Source organism: Capra hircus, chromosome 4, assembly GCF_001704415.2.
Source record: "Capra hircus breed San Clemente chromosome 4, ASM170441v1, whole genome shotgun sequence".
Classification (NCBI taxonomy): domain Eukaryota; kingdom Metazoa; phylum Chordata; class Mammalia; order Artiodactyla; family Bovidae; genus Capra; species Capra hircus.
Genome location: NC_030811.1, coordinates 52,223,961 through 52,249,925, shown reverse-complemented (window position 1 = coordinate 52,249,925; position 25,965 = coordinate 52,223,961). Strand labels below are relative to the sequence as shown.

At 42.8% G+C, this 25,965-nt stretch overlaps 1 protein-coding gene across 1 annotated transcript in view; it reads left to right on the top strand.

Moving 5' to 3' along the window:
- Positions 10,616-25,965, top strand: part of JAZF1 (JAZF zinc finger 1) — a 331,833-nt gene continuing 316,483 nt past the window's right edge. The window contains exon 1 of the mRNA XM_018047096.1: positions 10,616-10,961. Within this exon, the coding sequence (XP_017902585.1) occupies positions 10,847-10,961 (115 nt within the window). The 5' untranslated portion in view covers positions 10,616-10,846. The remainder of the gene's footprint in view (positions 10,962-25,965) is intronic.

The window sequence follows — 25,965 nt, the reverse complement described above, 5'->3', positions numbered from 1 at the left end:
CATGCTTAATAAGCTATGGCCACTGGTTAACTAAGCCTAAGTTGATGAATCTTTTAGATAACTGAAATGCTATTTTAAGCAACAATTAGCAAAAAATTCCAAGTGTTAGCAGACACTATACCATATCTTACTGCCTGTTTCATCAACATATATTGAATAATTTAATGTAATGGAACATTTTTGACTGACTGCCTCTTGTGCAGAAGACAGTTTTTCTTATCGTTCTTCACCTGTTCACCTGCCACACACAGACACACACACCACAACCACAAGTAAACATAAGGAAGGGAAATTTTGACACAGTGCTGATTTACCCCTGGACAATTTTGATCCAGTGGATAGTCAGGCACTTGGGTTATACTTGCGTTTTTTCTGATAACTTAATGAAGATAATTAAAATGTATTTACCTCTAAATCACCACTCTAAATTACTATGCTACTTGAATTTGTATGCTTTTGTGTGATTGTGTGGGTGTGTATACTTTTTTTTTTTTTGGTGTGTCTTATTCTAGCAGCAACCTTTTAATTTGCTATTTGTAAATGGGTGTGCTCTGTCTGGTAAAGCCAGAACATCTTATTCATTAGCCTGTGGGCAAAGTCAAAGTAAGAGGCTCTGGGAACTGTCAAACATTGATGGTGAGTATGTAAATTGGTAAATCCATTTTGGAAAATGGTTTGGCAGCATCTACTAAAACTGAACATAGGCATATTCATGGACCATACTCCTGACCACCAACCTATTGACACAGCTTTATCCCCCCATTTTAAGATAACTCCAGCCTTCCTTTTCCTGCAACAACGCAGGCCTTGGTGTTGATACCCACTCCAGTGGTGCTCTATCCATCAGTTTAATCTTAGGCAGACTGCCTCAGCCCATCAGAGGCAAGCTCACAACTGTGAATCTATGCAGGCAAGATTAGGAGACTTGGGTAGCTTTACTCTCAGTAAAATCCTTGAACCCTATGTGACATTTCCACCCCTTCTCTGGAAACCTTCCAACTTTCTGCGATTTAGAATGACTTTTCCATCGGTATCTATAAAGCCCAACACAAACTGGCTTATACAATAAAGTTGAGTCACTGGCTTGTATAAATGCAAAGACCAATGTGGGCTTCAGGCACAGTTATATCAGAGCTCTTGTTCAGTTTCTTGGAAATCTCTCAAACTCTGTTCTGTCAGGTTGGTTTTATCCTTGGGCAGAAGTTCCTCATGGTCATAGAGGCCTGCTGGCATCAGCTGGGTAACATGCTTGTTCAGATGAGGAGACAGCAGGTCTTTATCCAGATAATAACTGATCTAAGCACAGCTCTTGAGATCTTCTGGGTCCACCCTCCTGAACCAGTCATTTTGGTAGCAAGACCCCCATCTGCCTGCAGACTTGAAGCCCCAAGCCTTAGTTAAGCAAACAGAACAAATAAAAAATGACTCCTATTGCAAATTTTCCCAGAGTAATGGGTGCCTGCTTTTAACATGGCAACCCACTCCAGTACTCTTGCCTGGAAAATCCCATGGACTGGTAGGCTGCAGTTCTTGGGGTCGTTAAGAGTTGGGCACGACTGAGCAACTTCACTTTCACTTTTCACTTTCATGGATTGGAGAAGGAAATGGCAACCCACTCCAGTGTTCTTGCCTGGAGAATCCGAGGGACGGGGGAGCCTGGTGGGCTGCCGTCTATGGGGTTGTACAGAGTCGGACACAACTGAAGCAACTTAGCAGCAGCTCTTAACATGCCTACATAACTATTGATAAAAAGTCGACAATTTAAAATACCAACTTCCCTTCTAAAACATAAAATTCTGCCTCTCTGCTACACCAGATGGTACCACCCTGTTCTCTAAGAATTCCAAGGACATTTGGTGAGAAGGGATGATGCAGGCCACAGCATCTGCAGAACTGGACACAGGATAATAATAACAACAAAGTTTCATCTTTGATTAATATTTTACAGTTTCTAGTGTTTTCCCATGCAGTATCTCATTTTATCCCTGGGAGCTGGGTACGCTCGGTACTGTTATATCCAGTTTATAGATAAGGAAATCTCATAGAGATTGAATGGCTGACTTAGCCAAAGTCAACGGCCTGTACAAGTGACAGAGCTGGCATTTCTTTTTGTTGTTAAACTTTGGTGGGGACCTTTCCTCTGATTAGTCTTTTAGACCAGGTTACAGAGTGAAAAAGATAAGCCAGATGTAAATTTGATTGTGTGAGGCTGAGGAGGGGTTGTCTGAAAGGAGGATTCCTCTGCTGTAGGACTTTGGTGTACATGAGAGAGAAGACAGAAAGGATCTTTTCAACCTCTGCTTTTACCCTTTTTGCATTTTCTTTCCCAATTACCTTTTTATTGTGTTTCTTTCTCAAATTCTCTTCTCTGGTACAACTTTCTTAAATACAGTACCAAACACTTTTCATTCACAGGCCTTATGCAAGAATCAGTCCTGAAAAGGAATCCCAGGGTGGTTGTGAGGGGACAAGGTGGGGTATGGTGGGAGGTTTATAAAATTGGGAAGTAGTGTGAGAAAGGGGGATGGCGTAAGGAAGAGAAAAGAGAAACAAGACTGAAGTCACGAGTTGGCTCTGACATCAAAGATTAACTGTAATATAAAATGTTTAGATTATTTAGTACATTTTTTAAAAGAACTAATGCCTTCAAGGCAATGTGACCCTGAAGTGGGAACCCAGGAGTGGGAAGGCTCATAGATTGCGAAGGGCATTTCCCTGGTGGTCCAGTGGTGAAGAATCCACTTTGCAGTGCTGGACGCTGGTTATCCCGGGTTGGGGAGCTCGGATCCCAGATGCTGTGCACCATGGCTACTGAGCCCATTCACTCACTCTAGAGCCCTTTGAGATGGTGTTCAGCAGGCAGTCTGTTCTATGACTCAGGAAATTAAAACTGCAACAGAAAATACAATTACACCGAACAATTGGATGAAAAGAAACCTAATTAGAGTTATTACAGACTGGAGACAAAGGCAAAGAGCATGACAAACACAAAAAAGTTACCTTAACCACATGATAGGTGACTCCTGTGTTCCCCTACCCAGCCCCAAAATAAACAGTGCGAAGGCACACAATGAATGCATAAGTCAGAAACTGGCTGAAGAACAAAACAAGGGTATCTTTCCAAAGTCTTACTTCCCTATAAAGCTCAATTTTAAAATCAGGTACTTAAGGCCTGTAAATGAGCTTGGCAACAGCAATGAAAGAACCTTCCAAAGGAGACAGAAATGGGAAAGACAAGCCAAGTTTCTCAATACCTGTTGGAGGTCCCAGGCCCCCTCCATCATCAATACCCTGTCCTGACACCCAGGACCCAATCCTAAGTACAGTTAGCAAAGTATGACAATTTTGCCCCTCAGTCTTAGTGTTTTGATGTATGTGAGCCTAACCCTGCCTGTGGCCAAGAACCCAACTTCTCCCCAGATTCAAGGGGAGAGGAGGAAAATGTTCAAGAACACCCCAATTCAAGTAGGAACCTCATGTTAAGAGCCGAGATGCTAGAATCAGACAGCCTGGAGCTCAAAACTTAGTTCCCACACTTATTAGCTTTATGGACCACAGTAAGTTACCTCATTTCCCTGGGTCTTGTTTTTTTTCTCATCCATAATCTGGGCATAATGTATTTATCTATCTCATAGGGTTTAAAAACAGATCTGTGTTAAGACATCTAGTCCAACAGTGCCTGACCCAACAGTAGGCACTGGGATGAATCGTGGTAATTGTTATGTAAAATAATCATCATAATAAACCTGAACATCTGTGAAAGGGAAAGGGGTCCTAGTCAGTGAAATAAAAGGAGAGCTAGTGTCAGATCTCATGTCATGGCTCAATGCTTCCCTGCTTATCTCTGTCCAACTGAGCAGCTTTGTCTGCATTAGCAGAGCCTAGGAAACGAGCGCCATCAAAACCAATGAGACAAGCATTTTATAAGTGCCTGTTAGGGGCACAGGGCAGTGACACTGCTAGACCTGAAAAGAGGTCTCACTAAAGGTTGGGCCATGATCATGGGATATAACTGTTGGGGTATAACTGTTGTAATCTACCCAAGGTGAGAGATGACTGAATACTTTCTCTGATGTTGCATAAGAGAACAGTAACAGATTGTTGGAAATTGCTTCAGCATGGAAAACTGAAGCCTTAGTGCGCTGCTTATCACAGCGCTGAGTTATATGCTGTACAACTTGTACTGAGCCCTGTGTACAGGCACGGTGAGAGATAGCCTTCTTTTTCATGGAGACTACAATCAGTCACCTCCAAGGTGGAATGCGTTCAACCCAGGATGTGGGCCAGACAATACTGTGGGGTATGGGGTGAAGATATTAGACCTTCCATTTCTGTTTTTTAAAAAGGATCTTCTGAAAGCATCTGACTTACTTTATAATATACATACTATGTTTGAGTAGTAGTATCTATATATAATTTATAAATAAAAGACATGAATGTTCATGTGATCACATTTCGTTTTTATCGGTGGGGTTCTTGATTTAAAACCATTGGGAATGACTGGTCTAGAGGAGAAGGAAGACCAGTAAGCCGTCAAAATTAATGCAGAGGGAGCTTAGGTGGAGCACAGATGATAAGCATGTAGCTCAGCAGGGAAGAAAGAGGCGATAGGATGCAGAGAAGGCTTCCTGGAGGAGGTGACAGGATGAGCTGCTGCATATGTTTGGTGAGGGGAGAGGGAAGGAGGGAAGGCTGTTTCAGGCAGACTACAAAACACATGCAAAGGCAAGGTGGCTTGTGTGTGTACATTTTGAAAACAAATAATCTGATCCATCTTGAACTGTTGGTGTAAAGAGGGAACTACAGGAGGTAAGGCTGGAAGACTTCTGCAGAGATCCAGTTATTGAAGGTCATTGAATAGAAAGCTTAGTCTCATGGTGCAGGCCGGCACTGCAGGATTCCAGCAGGGGAGGGGAGATCATGGAGCAGTATTCCCAACTTGATCCCTTCATCCATTCTCCATCAATACTTGTCCGAGTTCTAAAGGTTGTACTTACGGAAGCTGATGAAACCTCAAAAGGCTAGGACAAAAAAGATGATAGAAGTCTTTGAAGGGATAGAAAATCTTCAATACTGGGCACTGCTGGATAAGCATCACTGGTGCCTAAAGATGTATCTCTGGGCAAAAAGGCTGTGCAGTCTTATGCAAGCATTAGTGCTTTAGTGGCTCCAATATGGTCAAGAGCAACAAGAGTTACCATCTGAGTGGCCAGAGCTGGAAAGGAGGGAAATGGCAGACACCAGAGCAACCAAGAGGACATATATGGAGTTCACTGAGCTGCCCTAGGCAGGCTTTAGGAACCCGTTCAGGAGGATTTGCAAAGTCTTTGGCGTTCCCTCAAGAGAAGAGGCTGTACTTATTCCAATTGTATCCCCCATGTGCTGCATGGCAGATCAGGCTCCAGGGTTTACAAATCTTGAAGTCACCGTCCAGGCAGTTCTTCTATAAATATTCCTTTGGGAGTTGTACAATAGGAGCCTGGCATAGATTTTTGATCAAGATGTCAGGAATGAATAAAATAGTGATTGGCTGGCTGCTTTCATGACTGTATTTAAACTGCAGACTGGGCTGGCCAAATCCCACCAGAGTTGAGTGTGGAGCTATTATTTCGGTGCATGTGGCAGACTGCAGTAGGGGAATAAATCCAGGAGCTCAGTTAGAATGACAGTCAATGGCTGGGTATTTTATCACCTTATTCTGGAGAAATCTTACAAAAAACTAGAAATGTAATGCCATAACTGTATACAGTCAGTAAGGCAGAAGCATAGGGTAGAGAGATACAGGGTAACATCCATGAGAACTAGTCACTGGTGTTGTCCAACTAGAGAACCCCTGTTACTCATTCTAAGGTGAATGCTAAATTCTAGGCAGAATGAGACTAGGGGCTAAAATGAGAATTAATCACCAAAAAAGCAGATAAAACTGATTCATTTCTGAGCTGAGAACTTGAAAACTTGGTTGCATGCATATTAAACAAGAAAACCTGGAATAGACATTGTCCTCCCTGGAAGAAGGTGGGAACCTCAAGAAAACATCCTGTTGAGGCAAAGGTGGTTGTTGGCAGAACTGGAAGCCTGAGTCTTTAGAGAGCATCATTCATTCTTAGAAGTGGTCAAACTGGCATGAGCTGAAGAAGACCTATCTGGGTTCATGATCTACCCAGTCTACATAGTGCTGGCAGTAATGGGAGTGTCTCAAGGCCTTATGGGCTGGTTTATGTCTAGTAAACCTGAAAAGCTCCTTAAGTGGAACTTTGAAGAATGACCCAGAAAACTTAAGAGCTGAAGGCAGTATGGAGAGTTAATAGGGTCTAATGCTCATAGACATACTCTTGTAGTGCTAACAGATGTCCATGCAGGACACAGAAAGTGCACGCTTTTGATGATCAGTGTATCCCTAAATTAACCTAATCCTTTGGTGGCTTCGGCTGGCTCCGTTAGACCAACGGATTCACACCTTCTTGGCAGCTGCCCCCATCCTGTGGGCAATGGCCATGCTGGATTTTGGTGATTGCTACTGGATCCACAATAAATTGTGGAAAATTCTGAAAGAGATGAGAATACCAGACCACCTAACCTGCCTCTTGAGAAATCTGTATGCAGGTCAGGAAGCAACAGTTAGAACTGGACATGGAACAACAGACTGGTTCCAAATAGGAAAAGGAGTACATCAAGGCTGTATATTGTCACCCTGCTTATTTAACTTATATCCAGAGTACACCATGAGAAACGCTGGACTGGAAGAAACACAAGCTGGAATCAAGATTGCTGGGAGAAATATCAATAACCTCACATATGCAGATGACACCCCCCTTATGGCAGAAAGTGAAGAGGAGCTAAAAAGCCTCTTGATGAAAGTGAAAGAGAAAAGCAAAAAAGCTGGCTTAAAGCTCAACATTCAGAAAACGAAGATCATGGCATCCGGTCCCATCACTTCATGGCAAATAGATGGGGAAACAGTGGAAACAATGTCAGACTTTATTTTTGGGGGCTCCAAAATCACTGCAGATGGTGACTGCAGCCATGAAATTAAAAGACGTTTACTCCTTGGAAGAAAAGTTATGACCAACCTAGATAGTATATTCAAAAGCAGAGACATTACTTTGCCGACTAAGGTCCGTCTAGTCAAGGCTATGGTTTTTCCAGTAGTCATGTATGGATGTGAGAGTTGGACTATGAAGAAGGCTGAGCACTGAAGAATTGATGCTTTTGAACTGTGGTGTTGGAGAAGACTCTTGAGGGTCCCTTGGACTGCAAGGAGATACAACCAGTCCATTCTGAAGGAGATCAGCCCTAGGATTTCTTTGGAAGGAATGATGCTAAAGCTGAAGCTCCAGTACATTAGCCACCTCATGCGAAGAGTTGACTCATTGGAAAAGACTCTGATGCTGGGAGAGATTGTGGGCAGGAGGAGAAGGGGATGACAGGGGATGAGATAGCTGGATGGCATCACGGACTCGATGGACATGAGTCTGAATGAACTCTGGGAGATGGACAGGGAGGCCTGGTGTGCTGCAGTTCATGGGGTCGCAAAGAGTCGGACATGACTGAGTGACTGAACTGAACTGAACTGAACTGGATGCCAAAGCATTTGTAATGCTAAGCACCACGCTATGGGGCTACTATATGCCTGCATTTTGTGTGGGCCTTCACTTCATTTCCTTGGAGAAGGAAATGGCAACCCACTCCAGTATTCTTGCCTGGAGAATCCCATGGATGGAAGAGCTTGGTGGGCTACAGTCCACGGGTCGCAAAGAGTCGGACACGACTGAGTGACTTCACTTCACTTCAAAAGGCACAGAGATCTGGGGAGAGGCAAATGGTTTCCAAGAAAGGGATCTTAAGCCAGAGAGCACTTCTAGTCTGCAATCACCATCATCTCTTTCTGCCTCCTCAGTTCTCTTACTGTCCCTTTCATTTGACTATCTTCACTATTCAAATCAGGTAGACAAATATTTTTTGTAAGTATCAACCATCATCTTCTCTGGGACCCAACAGATTGAAATGTTTGTTCTATATATTCTTATACCTTTAGGCTGACTTTATATGAAACAACACCCTTGAAACAAAATTTCTATAAATCCTAATACTGGATTAGCTAAAAAGTCTGTTTTCAGTAAAAATAAAAGATGCAGTGTTCATTTTCATCAAGTTAATGATTCCAGTTAATGCAATCATTAAGTGAATGAACTTTTTGGCCAAACTAATACATAAGGGTGAGTATGACATCGTAAGGCATTTTTAAAAATGTGTGTCTGTATTACCATATCTTTGTCTTTCAGTTTTTTATTGATGCCTTAACTGAATGCATTAAGAACACAGAGAGGAAAGTTGGCTGTGTGTACTTGGAAAGAATTCACTCTATGCCTCTGACCTCAGTTTATCACATCTACAAAATCAGTGAGTCTGCTGGCCAGAGCATCTTCCAGATCTAAAAGACTATGATTATGTATCTAATACAAAGGCCAGAAATGCCTAGAGTGGGCAGATTTTTAAAAAATGGAATGGGCAGTATGTCATATAAGCAGAGCTTCAATTCATACATGAAGAATTAGGGTAGGTTATTTTATGCAAAATAAACTGAGTCCTTACAAAATATTAATGATTGCCATAAAGAAAAAATTCTAATCTTAAAAATTAACATTTTTATTCATTTTACAGGTTATTTTGGCTTGTTCCATTTTAAAAACTCTATTTATTAAATTTGGCATATGAAGTTTTTATTTTAGGAATACTGAAACAGTAGAGACTTAAACATTCATGAAACCCAGTCTCCTTCCTTCATCTTTTACCTGCATATTTCTGGCACTTTCCAGCTGTGAGATCCCTTGTCTGAACTACCTCTGTGCCTCTCCACACTCTGTCTAAAGTTAATAATTCCACATGGACAGTTTTCCCTCCAGAGGACAGAAATGATACTTCTCCAAAGCTCTCAGTGCTTCCTAAATGCTGCCTCATGGTGGAGGTACCAAACACTCATCTCTAGAGGGAAGCTGTTTTGGCATCGCTTTGGCTGAAGGATTTGCATTGCATTGCCCTGTTGGTGGTACTTGGTGTGGTGTGTATTCTGCCTGCTGTAGCTAAAAGCCTTCCCAGATTGGGCAGCTGAATGCACTGCACAGCTGCCAAAATTCTAATTCTGCTCTTTAGACCCTTGTCTGGCCCTCGCTCCAGTCTCCCGCCAACTGGGTCCCTGGCTCATTATCAGGCCCACCCGGGCCCTGTCTCCACCCCCAAGCGGGCCCAGGAAATCATTCTTGGCACCAAACTGAACTTTAACCACATAACTGCCCCAACCTCATTCAACCCAACTCTCATCTCAACAAAAGTTTGTTACCCTGTGAGCTGGCAGACAAGAAGAGAGGGGCCAGAAAAGAGGAAATGCCATGGGTGAGGGCACTCATCACCCTCAATCACTGTGACTCTCAGATTGTAAAACGTTTTGTGGCGCCTTTCTTCTAAATTCTCAAATGAAAAAAAATCAAGAATCCTACTAGCAAATACACTAGAAATGAATATAGTTTATTTTATGGAGAGAGGAATTCTATTTCTCTGTGTATCTGCACCAGAGGATAAGTGAAATTTGTCTTAAAGAAAAATGCTAAATTCAGTTTACTTCCATAATGAAAAAATGCACTGTGAGGTCATAAACTGCTGATAATATATAGGCACCTGTAAAAGTGCTATCAGAAAACATATTTAAAAGTAAAAATATCAGTAAATCTGTGGGGACAAGGAGGTAATTGACTATTAGCGAAATGAGGTTTCAGATAAGCTACCTGATCCAACTTTAAGTGCTTAAGTGGTCCACCTTATGGTTTAAATACTCACAGAATGGTGTAATCTAGACTGACTGGGAGAATCTCTTCTCTTTTAGGTGAAAATATGTCCCTTGATTCTCTTTCTACTCCTTTTAGCCTTAACCAGTTTGGTATCCTTTCTGCTATGATAGTTTTGCTCCCAGGAAGCCACATGGGTTAATTTGCAGATCTGAGTTGGGGCAGTGGGGTATTGTAATTTGGGGAAATGAAATTATTTTAGTTTTTGTTTTCCCAAAAGGAGCAGGGAATATTACACACGTGGTACACTTGTAAAACACAGGCAAATGCACTTGACAATCAAGCACTCTATTTTGAAATTTAAATAAAGCTAAGATTTTCTTCTGGCCTAGAGGGAAACTTCATTAAAATCAATTAGTACAATCCTCCAGAGAAATTTTTTTTTTTTTTTTAAGGTTTAAAGAGTAAGGTGCACACAATTACCTTTCCTGGATCCTTTGTGAATGTCAGTATCAAACCTAGCAGGTGGCCAGGTGCAAACAAATGTCCCCAACAGGGGCCCGGGTACCTCCCTAAGTTCTCATTGAAGGGATGTAAGTGTAATTAATGGATGTATATATACCAGGAATGTAATATACATAACCAAGGAGGCTCCAAACTGATTGCATGTATTACCAACTGTGAAGGGCAGGCCGAGTGAGATAAAGTTGGTGGCAGGCGCTCCCAGGTGAGGCCTCAGTCCAGGGGCGGAGGTTGGGGCCGCACAGCTGTTGCCGCGCGCCCTGGTCCCTCCTCCCAGCTGCGGCGGCTTCACCCCCACCCCCACCCTCCCCCCGCCGCTCCCAACGCCGCCGCCGCCTCCCCTCTGCCTCCCGGTCTCTCCTCGCAATCCTTCCATCGCTCTCGCCCCCTCTCCCTCTGTCCCGTCCTCTCCGCTCCCCTCACCCCGCCTCTCTCCCCCTCCCCCAGCCCCTCCTCTCCTCACCCCACCCTGCCTCCCTCCCTCCCTCCGCCCGCCTGCCCGGCGCTCGCTGAGCCGACACCAGGGGGGCTCTCGATGTAGCACCATGACAGGCATCGCCGCCGCCTCCTTCTTCTCCAATACCTGCCGGTTCGGGGGCTGCGGACTCCACTTCCCCACCCTGGCCGACCTCATCGAGCACATCGAGGACAACCACATCGGTAAATGGCCCGGGGGTGGGCGGGGGTGCCCGGCGTGCGGAAACTCCTGCCCGGGCGAGAACCCCAGAATGGCCAGGGCTGGTTAGGAGCGAGGAAGGCGGCGGCGGGGCGGGGAGGGTGTGTTCGAGCCCAGGGCTTGGGGGTGGCGGGATGCGGAGGCGCGAGGTGCCCGGGGGGGCGGTGGTGCGGGGAGCAGGGTGGGGGAGGGGGCGGGAGCCCCGAGGTGCGGCGGGCGGGCCGGGGGATTCCGCGGGGCGTGCGCGCCGGCGGTGAAGTGTTTGGGAGTGGGGCTGCGCTGCGGCGGGGGCGGCGGGAGGAGGGACTCGGCGGCGGGGAGATGCGGCGGCGGGGCCGGGCGCCGGGGGAGGGGGCGCCGGGCGGAGGGCGCGGTGGGGCCGGCTGGGCGGCCGGCCGGCCGGCGCTGGGCAGGGGCGCGGAGTTAGTTGGCCCCGGTGGTCGGAGCGGCCAGAGGCGGCGGGGGGCGGGAGCTGCACGCCGCCCGCCGCTTCCGCCCGGGCTCGAGCTGTCAGGGCTCGGCGGCGGCTGCAGCCGCTGGGAGGTGGGAGCGGGGGGGCGGGGGTGGCTCCACCGCGGCAGCCATTCCGCTTCCTCCTCCCGCCGCCGCCGCCACTGCGTCCTGTCAGCGCCGGTTGCTAGGTGTGGTGCGCCGGGAGGGGGCCCGGAGCCGAGGCCGCGGGCGGAGGACCGGCGCTCTCCCTCTCCACGGCGGCAGCAGGGCTTTCTGGCCTGGGGGCGCCCGCTTGTGCCCGGGCCTGACGCGGATGCCCGGGCGCTGCGGGCAGAGGTCCCGGGTGCGCCCGCGGGCCGCGCCCAGTGCCCAGGGCCGCGCCGCCCCGGAGGCCCCTGCGGCTGCGTCTGCAGGAGAGCCATCCCCCGGGGACCCGGGGTCGGGCATTTAAATGCGCCTCGGCTCTGAGATTTGCCTTTCAAATGGTGCTAGGCCCGAGGTGCGTCGGCTGCGCAGAGGATCTGCAGCGGCGGCCTGCGCAGCGCCCGGGGCGCAGGGGACTTCGTGGCCGCGGGGGAGGGGGCGCCCTGCGGGGCTGCGACTTTCTCTTCCTTCCCAAGACCCCGAGGCCTTTCAACAAGTCCTTAATTCGCACAAGAGCTTGCACACATTTACACGCTCCTATCCGGAGCCCCTCCAAGGAGAGATGAGTCGGGTTCGTGTGGCTCGGCGGATCCATCCACCTGCGGAAGGTGTGGCCGGCGCCCACGAGTTGTTCTATGTGGGCTGGATGGTGAAGGGACCGCGTGGTTCCCTAACGGGGCTGTTTAATCCAGAGAATCTGTGAATTGCCCCCAGAAAATCATTTACCAGTGAATGCTGTGGATTCATCCATGTCGATGCTGCTCACGTTTCTACAAAGTTGAGAGAATAAATCACTACTGCTGTCTATTTATACACGAATAATATGAGGCCGAGCCTTACGCGCCTTCTCCGAGTATAATGCTTTCTGTGCACACAGTGCGTGCTTAATAAGCGTTGAATGCTGCTTGAGAATGGGTATATGATGGGACGTCCAGAATGGGAAATACTCATAGAAAATGTCTGTAGAACGTCTTTCAAAAGATAATCTGGATGGGTAATTGTCCAGGTTTTGAAACTTACAAAGTTCTAAAACATCCGTGTAATAGCTTTCGCTATCTCCTCTGATAAAGGTGTGACAGAAAAGCTAGGCAAGTTTTGGTAGTCTTAAAAGCAGGAGTTTAATGGAGTAGCATATTTGCTGATTCATCATCATGATTGAATAGGCATAACTCTAGGTGCTTAAGGAATAAATCAGATTTTTCATGATGAGTAGTTTAAAATAATACTTAAAGTCCCATAATACAAAGTTACAATGAAAGTTTTATTAGTTCAAGTCGCTTCTCTTACTTTCAATGATAAATAGAAAGTTATATATATATATATACACACACACATATATAATGTAAATATATAAATAACATTTCCTAACAGGGAGGGATGTCAATGCATATCTCATTCACTCACTAGCAATTTTATTTTAGGATAAACTATAATGTAAGTAATAATTTCTCCACATTGCCTGCCTGCTTGGACTAGCTAGTTAAAAGGAAATATAAATTATATTTATTAAAATGTGTTAAAGACAGTTAACTATTTGAGGGTTTAAGTTTGTAATCAGAAAATTTTGAAACTAACTCTTGGTGAATCACCAGTTAAGTTTGCAGAGATTGTCTTTAGTGTTGTGGAAGCATTTTTAAGAGGGTTTTAAGATTCTATAAATTTTATAAATTTAAATTTTAAGTGATGGTCACTTCCAAAGGGCTAGTATTTTTCTTTTGTGAAAATATTGAACAGTTAAATGTACAACAATAGCTTAAGTGAATTTTGGGGCACTACTGACAATTACTCTACTTTGAAACTAGTTTGAAACCAGAAAACTTTATGGAAAGTAAATGTTAAACAGACACTTAAAATTCCCTGGGTGAAGAAACCAGCTGAAACTATTCTGTACCTTAAAGTGAGGAGAAGCCCCTCACTTTGAAAGACAGCCCCATATGCAAAAAGAAGTGAGAACTGATTTCAAGAAGAATAAAAACAGTCTGGTTTTAGTAGGCAGTATCATATAAATACACTTCCAATGAAGAGACATGAGTGAAAATACACCAGACGAAGCATTTGGTGAAAGTTCTATACTATAGGTATTTTTAAGTGGAATTTATTGTTTGTGGTTGTCTATATATTTTTGGAGGGAGATTGTTATTTTTAATGACTGATTTACCAGTTCTATATTCTTGTCATCAAGTGGCCACAGTAAAAAGATGCATGAAAAGATTATCAAAAGATATAATATTACCTGTAATTTTTTAAAGAAGCATGTTATTTAGAAATCACAGGAGCATTAAAGGTATGCCTAATGGCAGGTTCATCTTGAGGACCTTTCTGAGTTACTGCCATTTAACCACTAGTCAGAATCCTTAAGCAGTAATGAGATGAAGGTTTATGGATGGGAACATGGCATATTTCTTGCATGAGAGAGTTTTCAAGGCCTTTGGTGTACAAGGCCCATAGTTTTCATAATAACTGTATTGTTTAGTTCAGATTAAGTGCATTAAGTTGAAAGTAGCTGTTACAGATAAACACTCAACTCTTTTTGTTAACCAGTTGCACACACCCATTAGCAAGGATTTGGGGCTGTAGAGCTGAAGAAAGTGTGATTCCCCCTTCCTCTGTTTTAGCACTCTTCCTTTCTCCTAGGGGAATGCCTCACCTGAGGTCCTGTTGTCTTCCTTGTGTTTCATTGCTGGTCTAGTCCTGGAGCACCTGTCTCCATGTACAATCTGAGTACTCCAACTAAAACCCTCCTACCAACTTAAATTGCCTAGAAATTACACAGCCCTGCAACAGTGAAGTGTTTCTATGTCAGCTTCGCTATTAATTCATTCATACCTTGGCTCTGTTTCCTGGAGATGGAAAAAACTGATCAAGATTTGTTTGCTTCTTACTGTAAGTAGATACTTGAGTTTGTAGAAACACTCTTGACATGCACATCCTAGGTAGGTGAAGATGAGTTGGTAACTAGAAATCATAGAAACACCAAGAGCACTAAATTTAGCATTGAAGGTCTTGTCACAGACTCATGGGACTTCGCTTGGTCTGTGCATCCCAGTGCCCCAGTGCTGTGGAGTGTCTCAGAAAGAAATCATTCTTACTAGATGTGATTATTTGGCACATTTGTAAAAGTACCTCTGCATTTTTTATTTATGTAATAACATATATCAAGCACCTAATTTGTAATAGGTATAGTTCTAGGCGCTTGGTATATTTTGGTGAACAAATTTCCTAACCTTTCCTAACCTTTGGGGAATTTGTGTCCTAGTGGTGGGAGATAGACAGCATAAAATGTGAATTATGTAGTATCCTGGTTAGTGGTATGGAAAGAGTCCTGTTACAGCAGGCTAAAGTGGGTTGGGATATGAAATGTTGGAATTTTTATTTTTATTTTTTATTTTTTTTAGGTTTTTTTTTTTAAGATTTAAAATGTTTTATTTTTTATTTTTTTTAAATTTTAAAATCTTTAATTCTTACATGCGTTCCCAAACATGAACCCCCCTCCCACCTCCCTCCCCATAACATCTCTCTGGGTCATCCCCATGCACCAGCTCCAAGCATGCTGTATCCTGCATCAGACATAGACTGGCGATTCAATTCTTACATGATAGTATACATGTTTCAGTGCCATTCTCCCAAATCATCCCACCCTCTCCCTCTCCCTCTGAGTCCAAAAGTCCATTATACACATCTGTGTCTCTTTCCCTGTCTTGCATACAGGGTCGTCGGCTGGTCAGGATAGGCCTTACTGTGAAGCTGATAGGTAATTCAAAATCTTCACAGAAGTGAAGAAGTTAGCCATGAGGCCAGCCAAGGACCACTGATGTCCAGGCAGAGGGAACAGACAGTGCAAAGGCCCCAGGTAGCCTGCACACCTTAAACTGAAACACGGATTTTACTGGATTCAGTTACTCTTGTGATAGTACTAAACTAGCAGGTTATTTAGAACCTTCTCCAGATGTTAGGGACTTCAGCTTTGCCATTGTTGATTGGGATTTTCCTGTTGGGGCTCCATAAGGAGATGGAGTATCATTGACTAATAGTGGCTTGCTGTAGCTATGACTTGGTGGATCTCGACCCTGAATGTCAGCAGGTTTCTTGTTGTGAGTTTCTACTTGTTTCCTCATCTCCAAAACCTGGCTAATAAATCCATGCTGCTTCATTTCACAGGATAGATTCATAGACCATCTGATTAATAAATATCAAAATCTCTAGAGAGAAAAATAAGGTAGTTATTATCAACAATATAGAATTTGACTCCTAGGACAGTTTGGTAAAAATTTGCATTCTCTTAAAGCAGCACTGTTGTATATTAAATAGATCAGTGTATGATAGGCAACAAGCCCTTATCCCTGTTTTATAGGTGAGCAAACTGAGACATAGAAAAATTACTTAATTTGCCTAAATTTCCATGACTGGTAAATATGAGCAGAAATCTGAATTTCAGACAGGTATGCAGAGCTGGCCTTGTGCCAAGCTGCCAAACAGGTGAAGAACTAGACCGTACTGGCCCTACTGCCCCTCCAGACCAAAGTGGCTTGTTTCCTCCTTTAGAAAGTAACTCTGAACCCTTGAGATGAAGATTATCTGAGGGCCCCATAGTGAACCCAGCTTGCTTGGTTTTGAATATGGTCCTCTGCCACTTTTCAGCCATTTGACTGTGAACAAATGACTTTACCACACTGAGCTTCAGTTTCCTCTGCTGTCTAATGAAGGTAGTAACAGCATCTACCCCAGGGAGTAGCTGATGAGGATTACATGAGCTAATTTGTGTAAAGTACTCATTTTCTTAAGTAGTATTCAATTATATACGTCACCCAGTTTCTTGCCATTTTGTGTGTTTGCCAAATAAGTATGTTGGAATTCTATGAAGGTGTGCATTAAGAGTTTAGTAGGATGTGGGTTGTGTCTACCTACAACTATGTAAAATCACTAGACTCATCCTAGGACAGATTGAGAATGGGAAATGGGACATCCTTCCACAGTCCAGCATTGGGGTTGTGGCCTCTGGCCATTTGTGCTTCTGTGTGGCCAGAGGTACTTTAGATGCTGGCAAAAGTTGCCGCTGTGGACTGGGAAGTGGTGTAAAGGCCAGCGGCTTCTAACGTGGCCTTTCCTTGTGGCCTGCACTTATTTGAAAAAAATGCAAGACTAGAAAGAGGCACTGTGCCTGGGCCTGTGGGCACGTTCCCACGAGGGCCTTTCCTGTGGGGAGAAGGAATGACTGAATGAATGAATGAAAGGCTTGTCACTGCCTGCCCTGCTCTTTGCCTGCACCCTGTAGCTTGGTGGCAAGATGCCCTGTTATTCCCTCCTATGGTTCACCAGAAGGTCCCACGTAGATAGTTGGGGGAAGTTTTAAGTGCTTGTGTGTGTACAAGTGGGTGCACACACCCATGTGCACAGACCACACAGTGGGGGACCCCTCACTGTAACGCTTCCTGGCATTCTCCAAAGCACTGTCTTCAGTGGCTTTTCCATTTGCCCACTTGTCTCCTGAAAACAGTCAAACCACCCTTTATAAAAACATTGCTAGGGAACATAATATCTTGTAAGTTTCACAAGCTTCTGATTGTTTTAGTGTCCCTTTTCTGATATGTGACTGAAATGTACAGACAGGAAAACTCTGCCTACCACCTACTAACTCTATAGAAGCTCCCATATTCTTTGGAAACTAGTTTCCTTTACAGTGCATATATTTTGGTGACATCTGCCACCCTGACAATTCTAGAAGAGCAAACTGACAGCTGTTTTCAGAAAAACTGATTCTTTCGTTGGTGACAGGGAAGAAGCTTCCAGACTGGAGAAGGCTGGTGACACTTGAGAGGGGCTTTCCTAGGACTGTCTGGAAGCCAAAAGCCTTGAGATTCAGACTAAGGTCCCAGAGACAGGACATAATGCTGTTGAAGCCCTTAAAAATCCTCCCTTTCTTCTAGTTTATGTCTTAAAGACAAGAACCATACCCTGGGCTTCTCTGGTGGCTCAGAATCAGGACACCCGGGTTCTATCCCTGGGTTGGAAAGATCCCCTGGGGAAGGGAATGGCAACCCACTGCAGTATTTTTGCCTGGAGAATTCCATGGACAGAGGAGCCTGGCAGGCTGCTACTGCTGCTGCTGCTAAGTCGCTTCAGTTGTGTCCGACTCTGTGTGACCCCATAGACGGCAGCCCACCAGGCTCCTCCGTCCCTGGGATTCTCCAGGCAAGAACACTGGAGTGGGTTGCCATTTCCTTCTCCAATGCATGAAAGTGAAAAGTGAAATTGAAGTTGCTCAGTTGTGTCCGACTCTTTGCGACCCCACGGACTGCAGCCTACCAGGCTCTTCCGTCCATGGGATTTGCCAGGCAAGGATACTGGAGTGGGTTGCCATTGCCTTCTCCGAGGCTACATGTCCTTAAATTTCTCTTCCCACCACATCCTTACGCTTGCCCTCAGATCTTAAGAGTGCAAACATGGCCTGGGTACTACTGAAGAAATACTTGCTGGATTGCAGATAATACATTTCGTTTCATGACAGGGTAATAGATTTGTTCTGTTAGCCATATTGATCTGGCTAAAGTGTGGAATAGCAAACATTGTTTTTTTTAGAAATTGAGAATCAAACTGCAAATGTCAGAAGTTAGTTTTTAAAAAGACTTTCCTTTAATATGCTAAATCAGTTGAAAGAAAATTATGTTTTCCTCTTGCACTAAGCACTATAATCTTGCAGTAGTTTTCACCTGGTTTTTTTTTTAAGTCCGGCTGCAAGCACAGAACAGATTAATGGATATTCTCTTTAAGAGTGAAGTCTTCCCAGTAACTTTCTTTTCACTTTGGCAGGAGTCAAAGTGCCTCTTTTGGGTCAGTAACTACAGACTTGCTGTCCAGGACCAGAGAGCATTGAAAGTCTCTTGATGGCCTGGCTCACCCATTGGCCTCCTCAGGGAAGCCCTATTCTTTGTTTGCCAGGCTCTAATGGTGACTTTCTTCTGAGCCAAACTTCCTTGAAAGGACAAGATCTGCATACCATGTTAACTTGAAAAGACTCACTCTGTCTTTGATATTATGCATATATATAATTAACATATATATACATAATGTATAGATAAATGCTGTATATATAAAACATTATACAAATGCATATATAAATGATACATGTGTTTTACATGTATGTGTATATATACTGCGCATGTGTGTATATATACATATGTGTATTTATATGTGTATATAATATATTCATTCTCTAGATCACTATGGATAGGATTACCACATTTTTGATTATTTTCTGTCTGTAGTACTTAAGACTGTACTTCCTGTTTCTGATGAATTGAAATTTATTTGGAGAGATCAGACATGTACAGACTGAGATAAATGATGAATGATAATGGGGACCACAGAGACTGATTCATTGTGAAGCTCATGAATTGCAGGCACCAGGGCCCCTCGTTTGTACAATACATGTTCTACCATTTCTGCATTCATTGCTTGGGCCCACCTAGACCTTTCCGAGGGCCTGCAGGGACCCTATACCAGTGTTCACAGGCATGCATTCATGGCTGGCATCGTGATTTGTACATTTTGTAAGGCGTGAAATTTGGCGTAATTTGTACATTTTGTAAGGCATAAAATTGGGCATAATTTGTACATTTTGTAAGGCATAAAATTTGGCATAATTTGTACATTTTGTAAGGCATAAAATTTGGCATAATTTGTACATTTTGTAAGGCAAAAAATTTTAATTGCAGGTAGCTTACCCTTTTCCACTCTGACTTTCCTTCTATGACATTTCTTCTTGGCTTCGGTGACATTGGAGTGTAGAGTGTTTCTGAGATACAGCTAAAGAAGATTTAAATTGCAGACACTTTTAGTTTTGGTTGAGGGGAATGTATTTATTCAGCTCACAGTTTTCTTTAGTTAAGTTACTCCTAGCCATCCTAGGGTAAGACTCACTACCCAGGAATGGCAGGTGACCCCAGCTCACCTGGGGTCTGTCCACATGGTAGGGGTGAGTTAGTATTGCAGCATGAGTCTATACCATGACATCTGCTGGTGGAAACATGGTTTGAATATGGTTTGGAACTAGAAGTGAGTCTGGAAAATTCTTCTACTTATTAGATGTATAAAACTGAAAGTAAAAGATTCAGTTCTTATTTAAGTATATTTGATAAGGAAGTTCTTTCTGTAAAGAATATACCCAATAATGGAAATACACATTCATAACTGCGCCATGTTTTTTAATGAGAATTCTGTGTTTGTTTCTTCTTCAATTGAATACACACACTCATACACACACACACACACCAGTGACAACAAACATTACTGTTATCAAAACAAAAAATATTTAAACTCAGACAATGCACTAGAAGATGTGGAATGCCCTGAACTCTTATGGCTCACATGTGAAAGAAATAGGTGTTTACAAATTTGACAGCAATCCTAAAAATTTATATGGCATTAAAACGGACCTATGAGGCTGAAAGTAACTTTTCTGAATTATCAATAATTAAAAATACATTTTGATCACCCATGTTTGTGGTTTGTGGTTTATAGAAATGATATGAATATGAATCATTGTCATATGAGAAGTAATCAGAGTGTGCAGCCCAAAAGAAGTATTTACAGCAGTGTTTCAGATTCATATAGTGGATTCTTTTTCTGGATCTTGGTTTTGTGATGTATTGGTAAGGTCAGCTTTAAAATTTTGGGTTTTGTTGTAACTTTTTAATCTAAATAATCACTTTTCTAAGCATTTTGTATTTGTGATGTTGCATTTTTTTCATAAACAGAGTCTAAATCTGCAGACCGCATAAAACTTGGATATGTTTCTTGGTACCAGATATAGAATCATTACTGTTCTAAACAATTTTCATAGAATATCTAATTCACCATTGTAGCAAGCTATGAATTAGACATTTCTTCCTAGAAGTGCTGCCTTCTAATTGGAAATTAAATATACTACCTTATTAGTTGATTACTTTAACTGGTGAAATATGACTAGAATGCTTATTTTGATAAGATTAAAAAATAAACAGTAGCATCTTTATAATTGGTCCTTCTTTGTGCTGTAGTATGGGCTCATGTCGCTACAGTGAGCGTACAGAATTATGTGCACCATACTTGATGATAACCACCCATGTACTTTGCCTCACGCACTATAGAAATAATAAGTTTCGAAGGTAACTTTGGCGGTGAAAAATATTTTTGAAGACTGTCATCTCTGGAGGGGTGCATTTGTGAGGACTTACATGTTTATTTGTTCATGTGTATATGTTTATGATACACACAAACACCAGTTATGCAATTAGTCTAGGATAATTTATATTAAGGAAATTGGAAGAGAAAATCCATTTCTTTATTTCTACACTTGGATATTGAACTTGGTTAGTCTTTTTCCAGGTTGAGGATATTGTGAAGTTTAGTTGTATCATTGTTTGCTTTACCTACAATATTTGGTTGCCTAGAACATTGTAGGGCTAAAACAATGCTAGGACGAAAGTATATCTTGCATCCCTCCCACATCTTTGCCTGAGAGGTTTAGTATAAAGGAGGTGGGGGTGGGGTAGGAGGGGTTGCGGGGGAAGCTGGGACTGTGAAGCTGGACAGAACTGGATTTTGAATCCTGAATCCACTTGGACAGTTCTGACAATCTTATTTGCGTAAAGTAGTAACAATATCTACTAGAATTAAGCACCGCATGAGTGAGTCACTGGTTAGCTGCTTTATGTGCATTGTCTGGAAGTTAAGTATTAGTCCCATTTGATGCAAGACACAGACCAAGACAGAGACCAAATGACCCAGCACGCAATATACACAGCCAGTAAAATGCTCAGGGGAGGGAGGGGCAAGCTTTGCTCTCTGGTGTCTGCATATCCCTTAGTACTTGCTCTTTATAAACTGACTTTTTATAAAATATTTGCATTTTAATAGAAGGCTTTTGTATACCTAAGTATCTTAACATTCAGAATGGCTGCATTTCCAAAGGGAACTGTTTGGTTGGCTGGGGAGATACTACTTTTGGTAGAAACAGAAATGTTTTGAGGCTTCTAAGAAAATGTTAGGAGGATCCATGAGCATCCCAGTAACAATAATGAAAACAATAACTTGGCAGTTCTAAAATGATTATAATTACTGAATTGTCTAAAGATACTAACCAGTTTTCTCTCCTTTACTGATCCTTTTTATCTGGGAGTAGAAGACTCTTTTCAAACACCATTTAACACTATTAACACTTATAAACATCTCTTTTACTTTAGATTTTCAAAATTAAAATACTGTCATTATGTTCATGTGAATTATTTTAAAAGTTTGTTTGGATCAATCATACCTGACCAGACCTAGCTGTATGAACATTGTGAATCAAGAGCCTGGCGTCTTGGCATGTGTTTCCAGCCCTCCCTGCTGGACATTTCGCTGGTAGCATTTACAGAGAGGGCACACTGTAGGTCATGTTACTGTGACACTAGACCTCAGATGGCTGATGCAGGAGCATATCTGAGCTTAAAAATGGAAGACTCTCTTTTCTTGCCTAACTTATTCAGTGAAAGTTTCTCGAATGCTATTTTAACTGCCTGATTCTCAATACATGCCATAATTATTTAAGAAACGGCAAAAAGCAGGGGAATCTGGAGAGACGTATTTGTACAGCTTACTGTTAAGCAAATTGAATATCTTGGTAATAAGCATAAATTATGCCCATGTTCCCTCTGGTATCAAGCAAAAATATATATTATGGAAAACCATCACCTCTGAAGTTGCAGATGAACTTTTCTAGCCCTCTGACTATGCTGACCTCATCTCTTATTGGGGTGTCTGACAGGCCGGTGTGTCTATGGACTGAGACTCTTCAGGACTGCCAGCAGGTGTCACACAGGTGTTTCATGGCCCCATGGAATCTATAGCTAGTTTAGATTTTAGATCTTTATCAAATAGATCTTTTGATAGAATATTTTTGACCCGAGATGTCTGGAGTTTGGCACCAACTCAACACAGTGGTTGACAGTGTGTGATTTACGATAGTATGTTTCAGTGTTCTGCTAGGGCTGGAAACTCCCATTTATATGTTGGCCTCACTTTAGCACTTTCAGGGACCCACACTTTCAGGGACCCACACCGAAAGGTCTGCTGGAAAAGTATGTGAATATCAGACCAAAAATTTTGGTCAAGAGATGTTAAATCATATGTGCCTTTCACTTTGGATGTTAGAATAAAGAAATGATATTTTGTCAAAACCTGGGAAAACTATTCAGTTCAGTCACTCAGTCGTGTCTGACTCTCTGCGACCCCATGGACTGCAGCACTCCAGACAAGATGATAGCATCGTAAATATTTATGTCATGTTGTTACGTAAAGTGATGAGAGTGATTCTCACCTGTGGAAATCAGTCTTATTGATTTATAAGTCACACCTGTATAGCAGTAGTGTTTAAGTAAGTAGTGCTCGACAGGAGCAGAATCACTTGCATGAACCTGGAAAAGATAAGGATGCCTGGGCTCCACCCCTAGATCTTCTGGTGAGCTCAACCAGAGGTGGTCTGGGTGCGAGCTTCATAAAGTTGATTCTCATATGTTGCCAAGGTTGGGAACCCGTTGGCTTTTGAAATAATGAACATTGTGAGGGTTAGGGAGTGTGAGAAAGGAATCAGACTTTTAAAGAACTGTAAATTTGTGTGTGTGGGGGGGTTCATTCAAATAGATGTAATTTTTTTAATGGATGTACTTTTTAGTTATACTGGAGGCAAGCATTTAATGTAGGTCAATATGAAGACGTGATACCAACTCAGGTATATAGTTAGAGCAGACATGCTCAAACTAGAGAGCCTAAGAGTCTCAAACTCAGATGCCCTCAGGATGCATATGAGTGAACTGACCAAGTTCGGTGTTATTTGGAGTAGGGGCAACTCTGGCAGACTGGAGAGCCCTTCAGTTCAGTTCATTTCAGTCACTCAGTCATGTCCAACTCTTTGCGACCCCATGAATTGCAGCACGCCAGGCCTCCCTGTCCATCACCAACTCCCAGAGTTTACCCAAACTCATGTCCATTGAGTTGGTGATGCCATCCAGCCGTCTCATCCTCTGTCGTCCCCTTCTCCTCCTGCCCTCAATATTTCCCAGCCTCAGGGTCTTTTCCAGTGAGTCAGCTCTTCGCATCAGGTGGCCAAAGTATTGGAGTTTCAGCTTTAACATCACCCAGGACTGATCTCCTTTAGGATGGACTGGTTGGATCTCCTTGCAGTCCAAGGGACTTTCAAGAGTCTTCTCCAACATCACAGTTCAAAAGCATCAATTCTTTGGCTCTCAGCCTTCTTTATAGTCCAACTGTCACATCCATACATGACCACTGGAAAAACCATAGCCTTGGCAAGACGGACCTCTGTTGACAAAGTAATGTCTCTGCTTTTGAATATGCTATCTAGGTTGGTCATAACTTTCCTTCCAAGGCATCTTTTAATTTCATGGCTGCAGTTACCATCTGAAGTGATTTTGGAGCCCCCTAAAATAAAGTCAGCCACTGTTTCCACTGTTTCCCCATCTTTTTTGCCATGAAGTGATGGGACCGGATGCCATGATCTTGCTTCACTTAAAAAGGCAGCTGCTACTGACCTGCAGCCAAGTGCTACCATATTAGAGTGCAGGCCCTTTGTCAGCAGGTTCTATTATTATTATTACTGCTGCTTTTGGAAATTAGGAGTTAAGATTTTTATGTGAAACTTACCTTTGAATGTTTGTAACTAATATAGATGAGTTTTAAAACATTGTGCAAGAAAACTACAGCATTGCACGGAGATGGTAATGATGGGCCCTGTGTTTATAATGGAGTACATTTGAATGCTGTGATGCAGAGTAAACTTTGAAGACCATTCTTTCCAGCAAGGAAGCGTGAAATGGTTGACTATTTTTTTTAATGTGATTAAAAATTTTTCTTTTATACCAAATTCTAAAAAAAATGATCTTTACTCCTGAAAGTGTATTAATGTATATAATCTCTCTGTACCTTATTTTCTTTAAAATGGAGTAATAGTATGTATCTCAAAGTGTAATGAGGTGGCACTAGTGGTAAAGAACCCACCTACCAATGCAGGAAACATAAGAGACAAGGGTTCGATCCCTGGGTCAGGAAGATCCCCTAGAGGAGGGCATGGCAACCCGTTCCAGTATTTTTTGCCTGGAGAATCTCCATGGACAGAGGAACCTGGTGGCCCGCAGTCCCTGAAGTCGCAAACAATCAGACATGACTGAAGCGACTTAGCAGCCAAGAACCAGTGAGATACCACTCATGTACCGTAGCTGTTGAAACTGCAGAATTCTGAAAAGAAGGCTCTCCAGTGAGTTCCCTTCATTGTCTCTAGGGGGAGCTGTGTGGAGGCTTTACTGTAGGGTAGTCAGGGTGCTGCCTCTAGTCTTGCTGACTCTGTGACCTTAGCCAGATTACTCAGTTTCTCTAGACCTCAGCTTCTGTGAGATGAGGAAAACTAGTATTTATCTCAGAGTGCTGTTATGAGGATTAAATAAAAACATGCATTTGAGGGGCCTGGCAATCAGTAAGCCCTCCGTAAATGTTAATACTGATAGGATTGTACCATTTTCTTATATACATGATGGTGCTCCCAATGCCACAGTCCTCAGATTCTAATGTCCTCTTTGTTTTCATAATACAATGGAAGAAGATGAATTCAAATACCCTTATACATTTCTGTTCTCTGTTAAGCGTTTTTACTTTGAGATATTTGATGAAATTCGATTTCCCTGGTAGAGTTTTGGTTTGTGTTTGAATAAGTCATACTGAATGGTCGTCGGAACCCATGAGCTGTTAAAACATTCCACACGCAAATTCTTGCTGTTTCAAAATATACCAGCCTTAATTTAGTATTGTTTGTCTGGATCTAAGTTTTTGAGACGTTAGATCATGTGATTAGAAAAATGACTTCCATATTTGATAAATACAATTTTTTCTTTGGGAGAAAAGACAGTTTGGGAGTCTAGAGAGATTTTAAGTATGTAAACAGAAAACATAATTTTTTCATGTACTAAGTAAGCAATAGAAAAACAAAAGATGGCTTTGAATGTACTTTTTGTGATGGTTTATTGTGAATGATTTGAAAGGGGATTTGTAGGGCTTTTATGAAGAAATCCAAGAACATGACTGTAGGACTAGCAAAATGCCATGTTCTTGTTAAGTGGCATCTCTTTAATAATAGTTCTTGAAATTTCACATATGCAAATACTGGAAGCTTCTCAGGAAAGTCCCAGGATAGGCCTTGTTTTAGAAGCTTGAGTGGCAATAGTTGAGTTGTTTACTGATTGGAGAAGACATTTAAAATACTTAATTCCTAAATGGTATCTGACAATGACTGAAATCTTTTTCGGTCCTGTAGCATATATTTCCACTGGGTTTCCCCTTTGAAGAGTATGCTGGGATCTGATACAG